Source organism: Dermacentor silvarum, chromosome 7 (assembly GCF_013339745.2).
Source record: "Dermacentor silvarum isolate Dsil-2018 chromosome 7, BIME_Dsil_1.4, whole genome shotgun sequence".
Lineage (NCBI taxonomy): Eukaryota > Metazoa > Arthropoda > Arachnida > Ixodida > Ixodidae > Dermacentor > Dermacentor silvarum.
In genome coordinates this window covers 76,425,633-76,443,214 of record NC_051160.1, presented here as the reverse complement: position 1 = coordinate 76,443,214, position 17,582 = coordinate 76,425,633, and the positions used below count along the sequence as shown (strand labels likewise).

Sequence of the window (17,582 nt, the reverse complement as noted above, 5' to 3'; positions counted from 1 at the left end):
GCCGTCTTCAAAACGCAGTACCACGGCGTGAAAGTATGATAAACGCAGCGTGCGGGACCTCACTGAAGTGACGCAATTCAATATTAAAGCAGTCGCCTGTGCGGCGTTAGCCGAACTCCCATATAGTATACCGCTTTACTGTAAAATTAGTCAAGGCACTCTTGAAGTTTTTGTGTTCAAGTGGTCTATCTTACAGAATATAGTTCTCACTTTTTTTTCGTGACTTTGCTCTCTCCGCTATTACCGTTTTTCATTTCCCCGTACCCTTCCCCCAGTGCAGGGTAGCAAACCAGAATCTTTTCGGCTTCCGCGCCTTTCCCACCCCGTCTCTTTCTCTCTATAGGAACACAGAAGCGGAACTACTGTTCGCTGCAGGTGCCTAGCAGAGAAAGTACTCCTCGATCAGGAGATGCGCGGTAATCTGGGCGTTCTGTTTGTTCAAAGTGTTCAACACCACGCACTATAGGCCTTAAAAGCACGCTCGATTCGCGAGATTCACGCCAAAGGAACATAGCGGCTATGATAGTTGCCTTTGAGTATAGGGCTCCGTGTGAACTACTGACGACACGTCATTGCTTACCGAGCACTTGAAAGCACGCGATACGCGAGCGCTTTGACATCCCGACCCGATCGATAAGCCACCATCTACGTCGGGAATCGCACCCACGATATATGAAAGCCAAATGGACGGCTTCAGCAGTAGTAGTAGTGACCCACTGCGGCGAGCAAATAATCGGCCGCAAACCAAATCGACAGGTGCCGCTGAGCTTCTCGAAAGATAGCACCGCGGGACCGAATAATAAAAACAACCAGCAAAGCAGAAATCCCTATGTCATACATGATTCATCGCAAGAATATGTTGACGATCGCGTACGTTACCTAAGCCTAACCAGGACGGTTAGGCTTAGGAGAGAGTCGCGTTTGTGTCAAGAATCGCGACAACGCCACAGTCGTATGTGACAACGAAACGCTTGGTACGCATTCGTAGCGGCGTGGCGCCGTTCGTCGAATTCCAACTCACGCATTGACGTCCTCGATGACCGGTGGTGCCCGGAGAACGCTGTTCTTGGACATGACGGCGCTGACACTACCCATCGCGCAGAAGACAAAACGCGCGAGCGAGTTTCAAAAACACCCTAAAAGGACCGACTCTATTACGGCAAGATACGGCACACACAAGACTGGAGTCCGTGGAACTAGATGCAGTGTTTTGAAGCGCTACGCAAAGCTCAGTCACGGAGCAAAAGCGATAGGCCCGCTAACGACTTCGCACACATGATGCAGGCTAGCCAAAAAAAAAAAAAAAAAAAAAAAAACAATCGGGTGAGCGCAAATTTCGCATCACGTGACGCAGCGCTAACTTACGGTCGTCGGTACACGTGCTCGCGTCGACGCCCCCTCCGGACCCCGAAGAGGCAAACCGCGCGCCTTGCACGTGGCTGGTGGTGACGGTGCCTGATCGCGTGGGCGCAGAATCGCCGGACGCGCAGATACGCAGTTTTGAACGATCGCTTATCGCTCGCGGAGGTGTGTCTGCGATAAGACGATAAGAGGAAAAGGCCGCCGGTCATGGTAGAACAAAATATAGCGCTAATCCTGCCCCTCGTTGGTGTTTCGATTTCCATTCCACAATAAGCAGTGGCCCTACGTCCGGCGTTCCGAGATGAACCCGAAATATGTGCTCGTGGTAACGCTTACTCGTGCTGTGTCAAAGTGACACCACAAAAACGAAATGTTAGCTCAAGCTAGGCTTTAATAAGTTTAACATAGGAAAAGAGAAGTGAAACCGCGAACAGAACTAGCACTGAAAAAGTACATCACTAGTCCTTAAAAAGGAAGGCTATTCTTTACCGTCACAAAAAAAAGAAAGAAAAAGACAAGAAAAACGAAGCAGTTATTAAGGATATATTGTTATACATCGCGCGGATAAAAATCGTTACCCACACTGTGAGATTATTGGCGCATTTCTTGCAGAACAGGTTACTTGGGCTGATCACGTCGACTATACGCCGTGCCAAAATTAGTCACCGCAGCAAGTTTAACCTATACGCTAATAAAGACATTATGCCTGCTGAAGTGAAACGCCTCACATACAACACGTTATTTCATTCATACTTCCACTATTGTCACTAAGTATGGGTAAGTACCCATTTATACAAACCTAAATAAGCTTCATGCACCACAGAAAGAAACAAAACAAAAACATACTACTCAGATGAATTGACAATGTTTCCTATGACTATTCATCAGCTGCACATTTTTCAGGTATAATACATTGACAGGCAATACTAACTATTTATATCGCTTACTTTCATCCTATAAGGACGAAAAGAAAAAAATATATATAATATATATTTCTTTGTGTGTTATTAATTGTGCGCTAAATGCTGAAGCGAAATCCGCTAGCCGGAAATCCACGTATCACGTACGCCTCCGTGCCGTCTTCTCTAGGCCTAGCAGCGTCAAAACAAATAATCTATGTGACCAATAATAATATTAAAGCATCGCTAATGCTTTCACCTCAGCGTGAGATGAAACTAAGCGATGTCACTTTGTAGCATTTATTTGTACGTTGCTATCACGACGGCGAGCAAGTAACACGGTCTAATTGGGATCGAAGCCGGGAGCCTATAAGGTTGAGCTTACCGCATACCGGTAACCTTTGCGCATGCGCAGCTGGAATCGGTAAAGGAAAGTGGGTAACGACGTTTTAAAATTCTCTATCGCCGTTACCGGTGTCCACGAAAACTGTCCTTGACACGTCCAAAAACATCTTATCGTAACGGAGCTAGAATTAAAGACGCCTTGTTTTACGACAACGATGACGCTCAATGATAGCTTAGTAACGTCTGCTGTGGAGCTTGTTAGTATACGGCTAGAAATGGTTTTAGGCGCAAAAATATAAGACACTGGCAAGAGAAAGCTCCTGTCCGTTTCTTTCTCTTGTCCAGGTCATATTTTAGCGCCTAAAAACCATTTCTATAGAGACTCAATGATGTTATCGTCGAAGGCGCAAAATAATTGTAATGAACTTCTAAACGATTTTATACCGTTGTCTGCTTTTCTGTATTTTATTGGAATGAAAATAAAAGAAAGGGATGTAGTCACCCTATAATGGAGACGGCTACTTCTTTTCGCATAGCAGAAACAGCAATATAACACATATATGTCGCAAGAAAATGAAAAGACCTGTTAGTTTAGGTAAAAACAAAAGCAGCTTTCGCCTTTCGGCGATAAGACGAGCTTCCGCACCAGCCACAACCCTTGACAAAGCAATGCGATTCGTTTTTTTTTTTACGTTCGTGGCTGACCTGTCGGTAAAAATAATAAATAATAATAATCAAAACTTGAAAAACTTCATTTTCGCAAGGCTTCTTTTCTAGGTGTCACGAGGTGATAAAGATTCAGGGGTAACAGATAGGAAAGGTAGGGATGTTAACCAGACGCACGTGCGGTTTGCTACCCTGCACTGGGGGAAAGGGGAGAGGGGGACGAAAAGAGAACAAGAAGGAAAGAGCAAGGGCACAGTTTCGCGCGCATTAAAAGGTGCGCACCGAGTCTATATATATATATAAATATATATATAACACCTGTCGACTTGAGGTATACTCCAATAACGCTTTCGCAGCTTTTTGTGCCATGGACGCACACGGCCATGGACCAGGGATCTTCATTTACGAAAACTGTTTGAAAGTTTAGCCGGTTTAATGCTGTCCGGAGAGGTTCACGCTCGAGGACGTCGTACCGGGGAGAAAGACACAAAATGTGGTCCATATTCAGATATCTATGCAGCCATCTATGCGACCAAAGAACGCTTCGTTTAGAGAAAAATTAAAATGGTAAATTGTAAACAGCCACGCGCACTTCAACGCACATATATATATACGCAGCTTCAAACCGTGACTAAAAATGAAAGCCGCGACTCCCGTATAAGGAGCGAATGCGCGCAGTCTGACATTATATATATACATATATATATGTATATATATAATATATATATATATATATATATATATATAACAAACACGCCACACAGCTGATATGAATGTATGTTAATCGGGGTGTCTGGATCGACCGCCTGTCGCATATTTATTCGCAGTGCCCGAGACCACGAAACCCCCTATACGATAGCACTTTTTTCGCAGGTTGTTAAATTATAATCACATCGAGCAGTCGAGTGCATCGATGATTCAGAACAGTGTGACGCATTCGTGCACCTTTCACCCGGCGGTTGTCGACAGCACAGCCGTGCGTAGTTTCAAGCATTTGAATATACCGTTAGCATAAAGCACGACGCACAGAGGTCGTAGATCTTACTTTGATCGATCTCTTTATGCATTCACGGGCAAATTTAAGGCCGCAAGAGGGCGTTACATGCGCGCAGCAGCAGGGCGACTATGCAACGTGAGGCACGTGTGTGTGTTGCAGGAAAACATCCGGAGCCGACTTGGCACTTTATAGCGGAATGTCAAAAATATTCACCCAGTCACAGAACCGTAAAGAGAGCGTCTACCTTCCTGAAGTGTCGGTGCTCAAGGCTCATCGCAGCATTCAGCGGTCAGCGGTCCAGATAAGCAACGTCGTTCAGACTATTGCCGAAAGAAAAATAATCAGGCAAGAGGTCACTTTACCAGATAAAGGGAAGATCAGGGAAGAGGTAACTTTACCAGATAAACAGAAAGACAGTGCTAAATGGCCATATGGTGAGTAGCTTGGAAAGGCTACAGGTGAACATTTGTCGCCGTTCCGATTTACGGGGAATACGCACTTAGAAATCGTCCTCATCGAGTGAGTAATCACGTGTATATGTCAAAAGCAGCGTGCGACATAGAAGAAAAAAAAAAAAACGAGACAGAAGGAAACAACAACCATGCAGTGAGATTGCATGCTTAAGTAAATGTACGACGTAATAAGAGAGTACTCATCCATACACGCCTAAAAATATTGTGAATAAAGTAAAACTAATTACGTCACGCCACCTGCTGAGCTTTATCTCGCACCCTGCATTGGGCGCTCGATAAAGAACGCCCCAGGTGGGGTCAAAATAAATCCGGAATCTCCCACTACGCGGTGCGCCTTGCAATCACATGGTGGTTTTGGCACGCAAGACCGCATAAATTGTTTTTGTTTGCTTATTGGGGAACATTGCCACGAATATTGCAGTGATTCAGTGATTCGGGGTGATTCTGCAGACTTTTTTCTTTCGCCAAATTGGACCTTCAGCGTGCGCCAACCCAGCGCGCTTTCAACTCCTTCGCGTGTGCCTTTGGTACAAAGTTTAAAACAGCGCTAAAGATCAACGGCACATCTGTTTAGACTGGTAGAAACGTTCCTTCTAGCAACCATTCCAATTTCCGCCCGAAACTGCACACTCGTAAGCCTTGTGACTCCTAATGAGCCCATGTTCGAGAGAGAGAGATAGAGGTAGAACACTTATTAGTTCCAAAGGAACTAAGGCCCCAGTCCGGACCTCGTGGTAGGCTCATGTGCCTCCTGACCCAGCACGTTCTTGACGTGCTGCACCAGAAACGGTCACCATATAGTTGTTTCAAACTTTCGTGGGGCAGTGGTCCACTCCTCCCAGCTGCCGGAACGCTGGTTGTGTGGTATCTCGTTGATACGATCTTCACGGGAACCGGTAAATAAAGCGTATCATCCGAAAAAACGTATTATCCAACTATTACCCGAACAAATCGTATTATCGGGGAGGGAACGTATTATCCCGAAAAAACGTATTATGCAGAATCGTATCAACGATATTCCACTGTAATTTAGAAAGTATTGTTTGAGCTTGATGGAATTATACCTGCATACTATGGGAGAGTGAGCTCTCTCAAATGCGTCCATTCCCAGTCGGATCGACAAGCCTATTGCGGAGCTACGCCTCTCTCAAGGCCGAGTGCGAAGCTAAATTAGGCTCCGATTGCGTCATGCGTTGGCGCGACAACGGCGCCCTATCTGTGCACGTGACACACGCATGATCGAGTAATGGCTCCTTTACGCAACGATATCGAAGCCGGGCGCGTGAGTAGTACGGTTGCAAATATATAAGCGAGTAATTAGCACAACCTGTTTTCGTTACATAACATGTAACGTTACGTGCGGTTTTAGCAAAGCAATCACCCCCCCCCTCTCTCCCCTTCCACCTCTATGCTAATCGAAATTAAAGACGTGTCATGTCAGAAGGTTAGTTAATAGCAGATAAAGCGAAGGCGAAACATGCCTCTTTCTCGAATGCGCTATAGACTCTAGAGAATTTCGCAAAGTTGAAATGATCGCTAGTTGGAGTTAGGTCATCGCGTTCTGCGCATCAATTTATGCCGGCTTTTCCAGCGAACGTTGCTCTGAAAGCGAGATGAACCCGAAAGTCATCGATCGTTAGTACACGACCCCTGGCTACAGCTATAGGCTACTTGCTTATAATTTCTGACCTAGCTCCGCTTTGTTACGATCGGTAATTTTTTTACTGTGTACTTCTTTTTTAAAATGCCGTACCCTTCGGCAGTAATTCTCACAACTGCTGATCGTTCCCTTGGCTCGCTCCAGCCCTTCTCGAAAAAAAAAAGAAAGAAAAAGAAAAATGGAGAGAAATTTTGCTTCGACAAAAATTTCATCCACATAGTCGAGCCGTCGCATCGCCCACCACGCCACGCGTTCTTGTCGCTGACTCCGTTCGAACCAGCTTAGAGGTTGCCACCGCCGCTCTAGCCAGCGGGAGACCAAATCGGATTTTCGCCAGCACGAAAAGTGCTTCGCTGCGCAGAGCGCAACTTCCCAGCTGCTCACCTTATCCTCCACCCCGGGGAGTTGCAGCAGCGAGCGGCGAAGTCAAAGCACCCGGAGGGAGCCGTTATTATTACTACAATAATCTCCCGAGTTACGACGCTCATTCTCGCTGTGTTTGTATGTTTTCTTCTCTCCCTCTCTGCGCGCGTCTGTGCTAGAGCACACCGCGCCAGTATATTTCAACAGTTCGCACCACGGGCTCCGGCTATGGGCTAAGTTAGTGGCAGCGGCTGCCGAGAGGCATTTCGCAAAACGGCGGGCCGCGCCGACTCACACGTACGTGAAGGAGACGTGCGTTTGCAAAGACGCGTGAGGCCGTGGTCTGGACACGAGAGGGCGTCTCACGGCGTAACGCCTCGGAGAGAGAGAGAGAGAGAGACGAAGTGCATCTGAAGAGATCGCGCATGTGGTAGCGCTTCGGTGGTGGCGCCTGCCAGGCCAGATGACGTCACGATGTGATCGGCAGTGACGTGGGCGCCGTCGATCGTAAGATGGAAAAGAAAGAAATAAAGAAATAAAAGCGAGCGGGCCAACAGCCATGAGACAGGCGTCGTCAACTCGCACGATTCCTCCTATAACGGGGGGTTGGCGCCGTTCGTCGAGCGGCGGCCGCGGTTGAGCAAGGGCGTCGCCGAGCGGCTGGAGCGTAAGATTGGCTCCGAGATGTCGCGCGTTGCATTTTTTTTGTTCTTCTTTTTCTTTATGTCGGCCTGCAGCTCTGATTTTCTGGCAGTGACTTAGTGGACTTTCTTCGAGACGCTACGATCCTCCGATGCCGAGTATTGAGTATAGTATATAGTTGTAACAGTTTATTGCTTTTTCAAACATTTCTATTCGACAGCGCTCGTATATCTATACAGTGTCTGCTGCCCTTTTGGTATGACGCGTGACATTTCTCTACAGGGCGCTGAAGCTGCAACTACATAACACTTAGTGATATATAAGCTACGAGGCTGAAAATTTATCAGCACACTGCTGTCACCTTTGGATATAACGCAAACGACAGAAGCCGCACGCACGCTATACCGCAATGCTTTTCTGCCCTTATCAAAAACCAGTTATCAATTCGGATTTCACTGATATTTAAAAAGAAAACGATTGATGAACCTCTTCGGAAACCTTGAGCACTGAGGTGTAATAACCATCTATGTTCCTTAACGGTTGCGTTGCTAAGAACGAGGTCACGGGATCAAATCCCGGCCGCGGCGGGCGCATTTCGATGGGGGCAAAATGCAAAAAGACACCCGTGTATCATGCATTGGCCGCCCGGTAAAGAACCCCAAGGTGATCAAAATTAATCTGGAGTACCCCACTGCGGTGTGCCTCATAATGATATCATCATTATGGCACGTAACACACCCCCATTTCTTTTTTGAATAATCAAACTGCTTTGGAACGTATAGCGTATACCACGGTGCTCAAACTTTCTGAAGACGTTCTCAAATGGGTATTTTTCTTTACTTTACTACTTTACTTTACTACTACTTTACCTTCCCTTTCACTGTGTAACTGAGCGACCATCCCACGCAAGCCATTAACAGTGGAACCAGGATTTAAAGAACCCGGATATAACGAATTATCGTGTATAACAAACAGCTGTAAAATCCCGTTGAAAATTTTTGTATAAATATTTTAAATATCGAATTATTGGTATGTAGAACTATTTCCCGATCCACTTCGAGTTCGATATATGCGGGTTCGACTGTAATCTTAGGCTGGATCGAGTGTCGGAATTTAGCACTGCGCCTAGTTTAAGCACGTTGTGTACTGAGTAGCGGGTGCTTGAAGTGATTAACCCATTTAATCCCTTGCGGACTACGCAGAAGGGGATTAGCCCCACGGGTGAAACATTTGATCTTACGGGGGATCCTTCGAAGGGATAAACATATTGATCCCCTCGTGGAGCACGCAATAAGAGGAAGTAACTCCTGGTGGACAAGAGCTTTAATTTCTTGTTATTATTACATTTCTAACGAATGTTCTTTGTCTATTAGATCAAGTAATTAACAGCCATCATTAGGTTACATTGCCAGTCACGTCGCCAGCCCAATCTGGCCAGTTACAAAAGCACTTTCAGTCGAACACAGGCCATCGCCATCAGGCTTTGGAATAGTCTTCCAGAAAACATCATTATGATTCCCGATCCAATCAACTGTGTCGTCCTGAGCGGTTGAACTAAAGGCTGTGACAGGGCGATGCTTTCACGAAGGAACAGCCCTCCGAACCTTCATAACAACACTTATTTCATTTAAGCTTTTTTTTTTTTACTTACGCGTATATGTATCCTTGATACTGCGATTCAGGAGGTTACTCCGTGTCAGACAGAGTCACTACAGCACCACAGCATGGAGCGATATCTCCTTGTTCCTTGCACTGAACGAAGCTCGATCATCCTTGGCATTTATGTTCAATTGTACGTAAAGGTCTGGAAACGCGTAGCATAGTTGTGTGCCTTCGTGTGACCTCAAGCGAAACATTTTGACAGCCTTTGAAATGTTAGAAACCAAGAAGCACACAACAAAAGCGGGACCAGATGGTGACGAAAATGGCTGACATGCAATGTTCACGCTAGAGGTAGCTATATATATATATATAGCTACCTCTAGCGTGAACATTGTGAACATATATTATATATATATATAATCAGAAGCCAACAAACATAATATAATAATAATATAATAATATAATAAGAATATAATAAGCCAACAAACAACGACAGCCTTGGTGTCATTGTTGGTTGGCTTCTTATGATACGATTAATAAAAATCGGGACTGATGAATAAAAGGAAATGAAAGTGGATGAAGAAACAACTAGGCGCAGGTGAGAGTTGCAGGTTGGGGTTGTTTGTGCATCCACTGTCACTTCCATTGAGTTACAAGTTCATTAGTTCAGTTAAGAACTACGGTTAATTTCCCTTATGCTGTCCTTGGTGTCACTGTTTGTTGGCTTCTGACTATATATATATATATATATATATATATATATATATATATATATATATATATATGCAGCTACCAGAACCAGCAGGTGCACAGTAGGCACCTGTACGATGTCACGGCCAGCATGGAGGTTTATGCCCAAATGAAAGTGGATTTCTATTTCTTTATTTATTCCAGAACCACAGAGTCCTGTGCGTAGTCATAAAATCTAGCGGCAGATTATATTTTTTTGCGCTATGCCTCGAACAATAAACATCCTAAATTCAGCACAAGAACAGAACGAACTCATGCCTAACTCGGCAAAGGTCGTTGGGTTTAGCGTGAACAATCGCGATATTTTTTATTCGTATACTCTAAATGCAGGCATTCTGTATAGTCGTCAACCATTTCGGTTGGTTTAATCGTCGGCGGATGAAATAGAAACGCCCGATTGCATCATTCGCTATGCTTTACGCGTAAAGCCAGACGCACTATACGGCGGAAGAATACGAAGCCCTTTCGCTCCACACAATGGGCATGAAGAGAGCGCCTCGAGCTGAGTTAATGCGGCGTGACAGCCGAGTAAACAAAGGTTAAAGTAACAAGGGGAAAACAGCAAGAGTCCTTCGAGAAGTAGAACTAAATATAGACGAACGGCTCTTTTGTACCGCAATGGCCAATAACGACATTGGCGGGCGGCCAACTCGGGAGTTGCGCGCAAAAGTTATCTATTCTGAACAAAAGAAAAAAAAAAAAGGAGTCCGGTGGCGTTTCGTTAGTTTCTGGTGTTAAAGAAACACTCTATACAGCCACGTTGGCAGCGAAGTTGCGCCTTCGCTTTCCAGTCATCGGCAGCGCTGCTATTCGCCAAAGGTTGTCGCGTGGCTCGAAAAAAAAAAAAATGCCTCCGAGAAACCGCGGAGGGGCCCATCTTATATGATCAAAGGGCCGCTTGTTTTGGTCAAGGCCGCTGCTTTGTCACCACTGGCTATAGCGCATAGACATGTTCGTTCACATACGCTCTTTTTTTCTCTTTGTTCCTACATTTGATTGCGCGGCGCAGTGAATAAGCGCTCTGTTACGCTCTCGTTATCTTGCGAGTGTGCTGATTAGTGACGTCATTTACTGACAGATGGCGCCACTGGCGCACTAAAGATGGCGCACTCAAGAGGGACAACTTGCCACTGTCAAAAGACAGTATTATTTTGTTTACGTGAATCCTACAAATTAGGTCACCATGTTCGCTGCTTCTGTTGTGATCATTATTTTGATCGCAATTGTCTTGTCAAATAAGTGGAGCAGCCAGCGTCAGCTACAGCAGCCAATCTCTCCTTAAGTACGCCTAATAATAGTTAAAGAGAAACAGCGGTACACTGTTTCGCATACAACGAACACACACCATTGCCCTTTCAAGTTTAGTAAATAACGAAGAAGTCAAAATTCAAGTATCTGTACCACCAGCTGAGCTAGTGCACGAATGCATGCAGAAGCTGCCTCCCTTCTTGAGGCTGTTCGGCGATGCGGATGACGTAATAAGCACTGTCAAAGAAACGCTCCTCTTACATGGTAGAGAGGGGGTTCTCATGTTACGACAACAATGATATTTCGCCTACGAAGAGCCCACTAAAAAAAAAAGACTTATAATTTTAAAGAAGGGAATATGATGAGCGCTTGTGCCACAGTACGTTACAGCTGGTTGCGGACTTTCTGAGAGAGTCAGTTTGTGGAAAAGGTGCGCGTGACATATCGAAGGTGACCGCCGTGCACAAGTACTGAGAGTCTATACGGGGGCAGTGCGTCCGGTGATAAAAGAACAATACGACATGCGATAAGTGTGTGGGGGGGGGGGGGGGGGGGGGACAATATTGACTGGTCCCAAGGCGTCATCGGTCTACTATTGACGTCAATGCTCACCTCGACCGTTTACGAGAGCAGGCTCTCCGGGAAAAAGAGAGCCAACAGCTTCGAGGAGGTACTGAAGTTCCCGAAAAAGAAGTGAAAATGACAAAAAAAAAAAAAAAGAAAGACGAGGAGACGTTGTCAGCAATGGCGATCTCAAGCAGACGACTTCTTTTTTAGCCGACGAACTCTGCTTCCTCAGCCGGCTTTGAAACCTGAAAAGCAGGCGTGTTTATTCGTGCGCATGCATCCAGGGCTTTTTTGTTTACAGCTGAAAGGGCCGTAAAGCGCAGAGGGAAAAACGGGGCTTGTTATTGTTACAAAAACGAAAGAACAGAAACAAAAACGGAAGGAAAAAAAAGGGAATAAGAGAGTGAACGCGGGGAGCAACATTGAAGAGGGGCTCGTGACTCGTGTAACAGTTTTAGTTGGAAGTCGTATAACTACCTATACACGCTGCGAGGCTATCGGCTCGAAGCTGCTCGGACCAATAAACGAGCGCCGCGTAACGTCGTCTGCTAGCTCTTTTTCCGGCCTTCCAGACGTCAATAGTTTCGGATTGGTGCGCGTCTGGTTTCTTTAAGCAAGTCTTGCCGCTTAGAACTATTTCTGTTCACCTTCTTTACCGTGTGGGCTTGCGGTCACGGCAGCCCATACGCTGCAGCGTTCTATAGCTGAATACACAACAAGGTCGGGGGTTCGAGCTTTAGACCCGGCTTGTCACGATAAGACGGGAGTGGAACGCAAGAACACTCGTATGTATTTACACCTACGTCTGTACACGCGCACGTCACAAAAACGCGCAGATTTCTTTTTTTTTATTGAACTCAATATTTTATCAGATGTAAGCGCTTATAAGTGGCGCTAGCTACTTGTCTCGTAGAATTGTGAAGTAATTTTAAATCTGCAAGCGCAATGCTACAAAGAAACGAATAGAAGCGTAACAGGAATGATGATGGCGGCGATGATAAAAAGGAAAATCTCCCACAAAGACACGCATACGTAGATTCAGTTGACCTGAATAAGTCAGGTCGCAAAATACGAACTTAAGCCACAGAGAAAACACACGAAAGTCAGGTTAACATCCAAATAGACATTTAAATGAAATCTCACTCCAGCTACTCCTCACCTCTCATTTTTTTTTGTACCTAAACCTTTAATTTGAGCTGCACTGCAGTATCGAATGCGTCACGATGCGCAGCACACTATACATCACACCTACTTTTTCGCCAATACTTTTTAACAATTTTTTACGCAGTTCGCTTGTCAATACAGAAAGCACCACTCTCTCAATAAAAGACAAAAAAAAAAGAAAAATAAACCGGCACTTAGGTATTTCAAGATACGCCCAAAAGAAGTAAGTACTCACTTGCGGGACATGGAAGCGAAGTCTATAGCGCAAGAACACGCCGTCAAGAAAAGAGAGGCTCGCGCGGTGAAGGTGATCACCTATATCTAATTGACTATTCACAGCCGAACCAATAGCTCCTCAGTCAAGACACACGCGTGCCTTAAGAAGCCCACCGCAATATGGCAAGATGACTCACTCAATGAGACGCAGATCTGACGCGCAAGGTGTGACGCGCGATCACTTCAAACGATGATTCATTCGTGCGTACGCGTTGAATGTGGATGTGCGCATGCCAAATGCTTCTCGTGTTTAGTCTTCTCGTGCGACCGCGTATTCAGCTCCACACACTGTAACAACGTCAAAGGAAATCACTTAATCTTGTTAACCAACAGCGATTCCCGCCAACGCGTGCAAGTGATAATGTCATTCACTGCTATTTAACATATAGATTTCGCGTTAATGAGTCGCACTCACAGAACTGTAAAGCAGAAGCGGTTTTTCTCGAAGCATACCGCAGACTTCCGTTCCACGAGAACTACGTCATCACCCAACATGACGGAAGCCGGCCTGACCCATAAGAGTTTCCGACTAAAATCACTATAGACGGCTCTGGGGCACTATAGTGCCTACGCAAGTTGCAAGTAAACAGCCGAACCCGGATATATCGAACCAACATATAACGAATTACTGTGTATAACGAACAGCCGTAAAATCACCGCGAAAATTTCTGTATAAAATGTTTATTTCATATATCGAATTACCTATATATCGAAGTTTCTTGGGAACCCCTTCAGATTCGATATATCCGGGTTCGAGTGTATTGTGGTTCATTCAGCAAGGGAATGATGCCCCCCCCCCCCCCCCCCCCGATACATGAATTTGCCTAAACTTCGTCCTTCTGGCTCAACCCGGCTTTTTGATTTATCAATTGATTGATTGATTGATATATTGCGTCACAAATGCAACGATTCGCACAGATTACGCTTGTCCGTCGTGATTAGTTGCCTCGTCGTGTCTAGGAATAACGACGCGGGCTTTCAAACTTGAGAGACAAAGCATGATAAATAACCTCACGCGAATGTTTCAAGACACACGCACGAAGACGAGACAAATCGATGTGCTAGCCATTATTCCCGTGGCAGCTGGTTGATCGCAGCCTCAGAGTTGCCTCTAGTAAAATTTGTAGTACGGAACAATATGGGCCGCTCCCATTCAGACCGAACGGTTGTACACCAGGGGCCTCTATTAAAGGACTCGGGAACAATGATTATTGAACAAGCAGTGTTCTATTTATTTAATTACTCTGCTTGTACATACACATTGGCAAAGCAGTTCTGGGGCGGATCGTAACAGTACATACCGTTCGATTGTAATAGCGAACATGCTATCAGAGGAGGACGCCGATCGATGATCAAAGGGTTCTTGCTAAGGGCACAACTCCCAGTGGGCTACTTGTTTCCGTACAACCGGTTACTAAGCAGTCCCAGCATTTCCTAAGCGCGTGGTCGACATCCTTTTTATTTTGTAAACATTGCACATCACACAATAATGATGTGGCCATGTATATACGGAGTGCTGCACACACTGTATGCCTCTACGGTGTGGTGCCGGTACTATATTAGGGGGGTGCCAAAATACGAAACTGTGCGATTCGAAAGGAATCGAATATTGCCCTTACGCGATTCTGTCGTCGAATGGAATCGCCACCATTCGAAATTGCCGATATTTTTTCGAATAGTTTTAGAATATGCGAAAACGTCAACTGCACCCAATAAAACGTAAAATTTCTAGCCAAGGTACAAGAACCTTAACCCCGCGGGCATAGTATAAGCATAATATGTGACAAATTACGTATTGGCACAGGCTCAGGGAGATACACTTGGACAGCTATACAGCTATACATCGCACTCTCCAAAGAATCTGCGCGTATACTGCTGGTTTGTTGCCAGTAGTTTTTTTGTGCAATTATTAAATAAGAGAGAATTCGTTAGAGGAAAAGCAAAGAGGTTGGGAAAAGGAACGCGGACAAAAATAGTGACGAAACTTGGGGACAGGAGGAACAAAAAATCGTATTTACAGTAACCACGTAACAACGTGCTTTCCTTAAAGTTTAGAGTCTATAGTCCGGTGCTCTTCAAATCGTCAAGCACAACCCTTGTAGCTGTTAATGCTACTGTGTGGTCACGCATTGCAGACAAAATACAGCTTTCACACAATCTTTGTCCTCCGATGCCCGCCAGCTTTGCTTCATAACTTGCAAAGTAACCACAGAAGTGGTAGTTAATTGCTAACATTATGGATATGAACATGTGAACGCTGTTTTATATGTGAAAGCATGGCTTTGTATTATTCTAAAACTATTCTATAACCGCATTGCCCGCCGCGGTGGCTCCGTTAAATTAGCTAAGGCGTTGCGCTGCTGAGCACGAGGTCGCGGGAGTGAATCCCGGCCGCGGCGGCCGCATTTCGATGGAGGCGAAATGCAAGAACGCCCACGTGCTTGCGTTGTAGTGCTCGTTAAAGAACCCCAGGTGGTCAAAATTAATCCGGAGCCCTCCACTACGGCGTGGCTCATAATCAGAACTCGTTTTGGCACGTAACCTCCCCCCCCCCCAAAAAAAAAAAAAAAAAAGATTCTAATCGCATTCAATATTCGATTCGCTTCGATGCGCTTCTGGCCCTCCTCTTTTCGTATTCGATTCGGTATCAGAAAATTACAACGCCGTGTATGCCCTGCAAAGGCACAGTTCAACCAACAATTCAACATCCATTTAAGTTAGATGTTAATTCCAACCGTCCGTCCCGTCTAATCTTTGCAGTATACACTGCAAACCGATCAGCACTCCTACGGAGCAAGAAGAGTGCAAATCAGTTTACACTGTATAAACCGGCCCGATGCCCAAATGGCGTGAATACGCTCACTCGTGATATAACACCTGCACAACAACGCGTAGCCGGGGATTGAACCGCACGTAGAACGTTTACCGCGTGCTTATAGACTCTCCGTAATGCTCCGCAGAATGAAATATTCGAATCAACTAAGGGATATTCGTGGCCGCATTGTCAGTGGCGATGCAATGCAAAAATACGCTGGTGTGTTTAGATTTAGGTGCGTGTTAAAAAAACAAAAACACCCATGTGGTCGCAATTCATCTGGATTCTCCAACTACGGTGTGTCTCATAAGCATATCGTCGTTGTGGCACGTCACACCCCCTCCCCCAATTTATTCATCTTTAATTGATCAAGAATGATCGGACATGCGCCACTTTACTATATCAATAGTGCGCTTGAACCATAGTCAGCGAGTCACCCGCAGATATAGGCAGTAAAGCTTCTTAAAAGATATTTTAGTAGGCACGATGATACGCGTAGATCAGGGTTTGTCGTAAGTGGAGCTGTAATTAGTATACTTATGAAGTGGCTATGCTATAAGGCATCCCACAGAAAAATCAAAAGACAAGGATTACTGTTGGATTAATGAAGGTATTTGAACACAAATCAGAGCAAGCAATTTGAGCATAAAGATGCGCAACAAAGTGAGTAAGAAAAAAAAAAAAACAAAACAAAACGCTACAAGTAATGGAAAACCGGTAGAAAGAGAGAATAAAAGTTTAATGAACTGAACCAACGAGAAAGAGTGCTCCTTTCTTCACCCAAGGTGGGTAGCCATCGCACAATTTTTCTACCTAAATTTCAAATTGCGAGAAACTGCTAAAGATTCCTCCTAAACTATCAGAAAAATGAACGTAAAAATGAAGAGGGTTCTACGCACGAACCGTGACTTGACTAAACACACAATATCGCGCAGACAACACCGGGGTTGAAAACTTACACAGCTCGAAGGCGGGCGACGTGTCCGGCAGCATTTATACACGCATCGGAGACGAGGATACAATTCCCACGTATTTACCGTTCACACAATGCGCAGCGCACAGCCCATGCGCTGCGGAAACAAAACTGCGTTCAGACCGGAAATAGGATGGGTGACTGGCGTTCCTAACAAATGGGTCGTCGCCATGGCAACGGAATGCATTTCCATGCTCATGGCCGCGGGAGAAGCAGCTTTCCGCGCGCTAACAGCTGGCAAGCCGACGCGAGTACGATGACGTCATAGCCGCTTATAGCAACACCCCCCCCCCCCCCCCCCCACGCAACAGTGCATGCATAATTCAACCCGTACATGCGTAAAGCGCTCGTGCGCGGCCTTTGACGTTTCTAAAAGGGGCGTTCGCGACGCAATAACTCTAGATTCTGTCGTCGCCATTTGAAAACGCTAAATTCAACTCCCAGCTATAAGCACCGCAACAAACATACCGTATGCCCTCGCTTCGAGACATATTTCCGGAAATATATCCCGCGTCTACGCAGACAGTACCGAAACACGTATCCGCGACGACAACGTTTGAGAAATAGCAAATATACCGTCCGCGAGGAACTGAAGGGAGATATTTTTAGCACACAGCTTCGATTTTTTTTCTTTTGGCGGGTAAATACTGGAGTTGTTGGTATGGTGCGATTCCCTGCCAGCGTTGTATGTCGTTACGGTGCCTCCGTTCTGTTCTTTCCAAAGTGTATACAGTGAATTTTTCGCGTGTTCTGTTTTATTTTCGTTTTTCGTTTTTGGAT

General features: G+C 45.4%; 1 protein-coding gene across 7 annotated transcripts in view; it reads right to left on the bottom strand.

Moving 5' to 3' along the window:
- LOC119458238 (uncharacterized) overlaps positions 1 to 17,582 on the bottom strand; it is a 79,718-nt gene that overhangs the window by 27,747 nt on the left and 34,389 nt on the right. Inside the window, exon 1 of one of the 7 annotated variants that reach the window (XM_037720068.2) lies at positions 12,974 to 13,125. The exons of 1 other annotated variant lie outside the window; for it this stretch is intronic. In XM_037720068.2, the coding sequence (XP_037575996.1) occupies positions 12,974 to 12,984 (11 nt within the window). In that variant the 5' untranslated portion in view covers positions 12,985 to 13,125. Of the gene's footprint in view, positions 1 to 1,021; positions 1,219 to 12,973; positions 13,126 to 17,582 lie in introns of those variants that run through there. 5 more of the 7 variants (XM_037720067.2, XM_049670885.1, XM_049670882.1 and 2 more) reach the window with 5 other exon arrangements.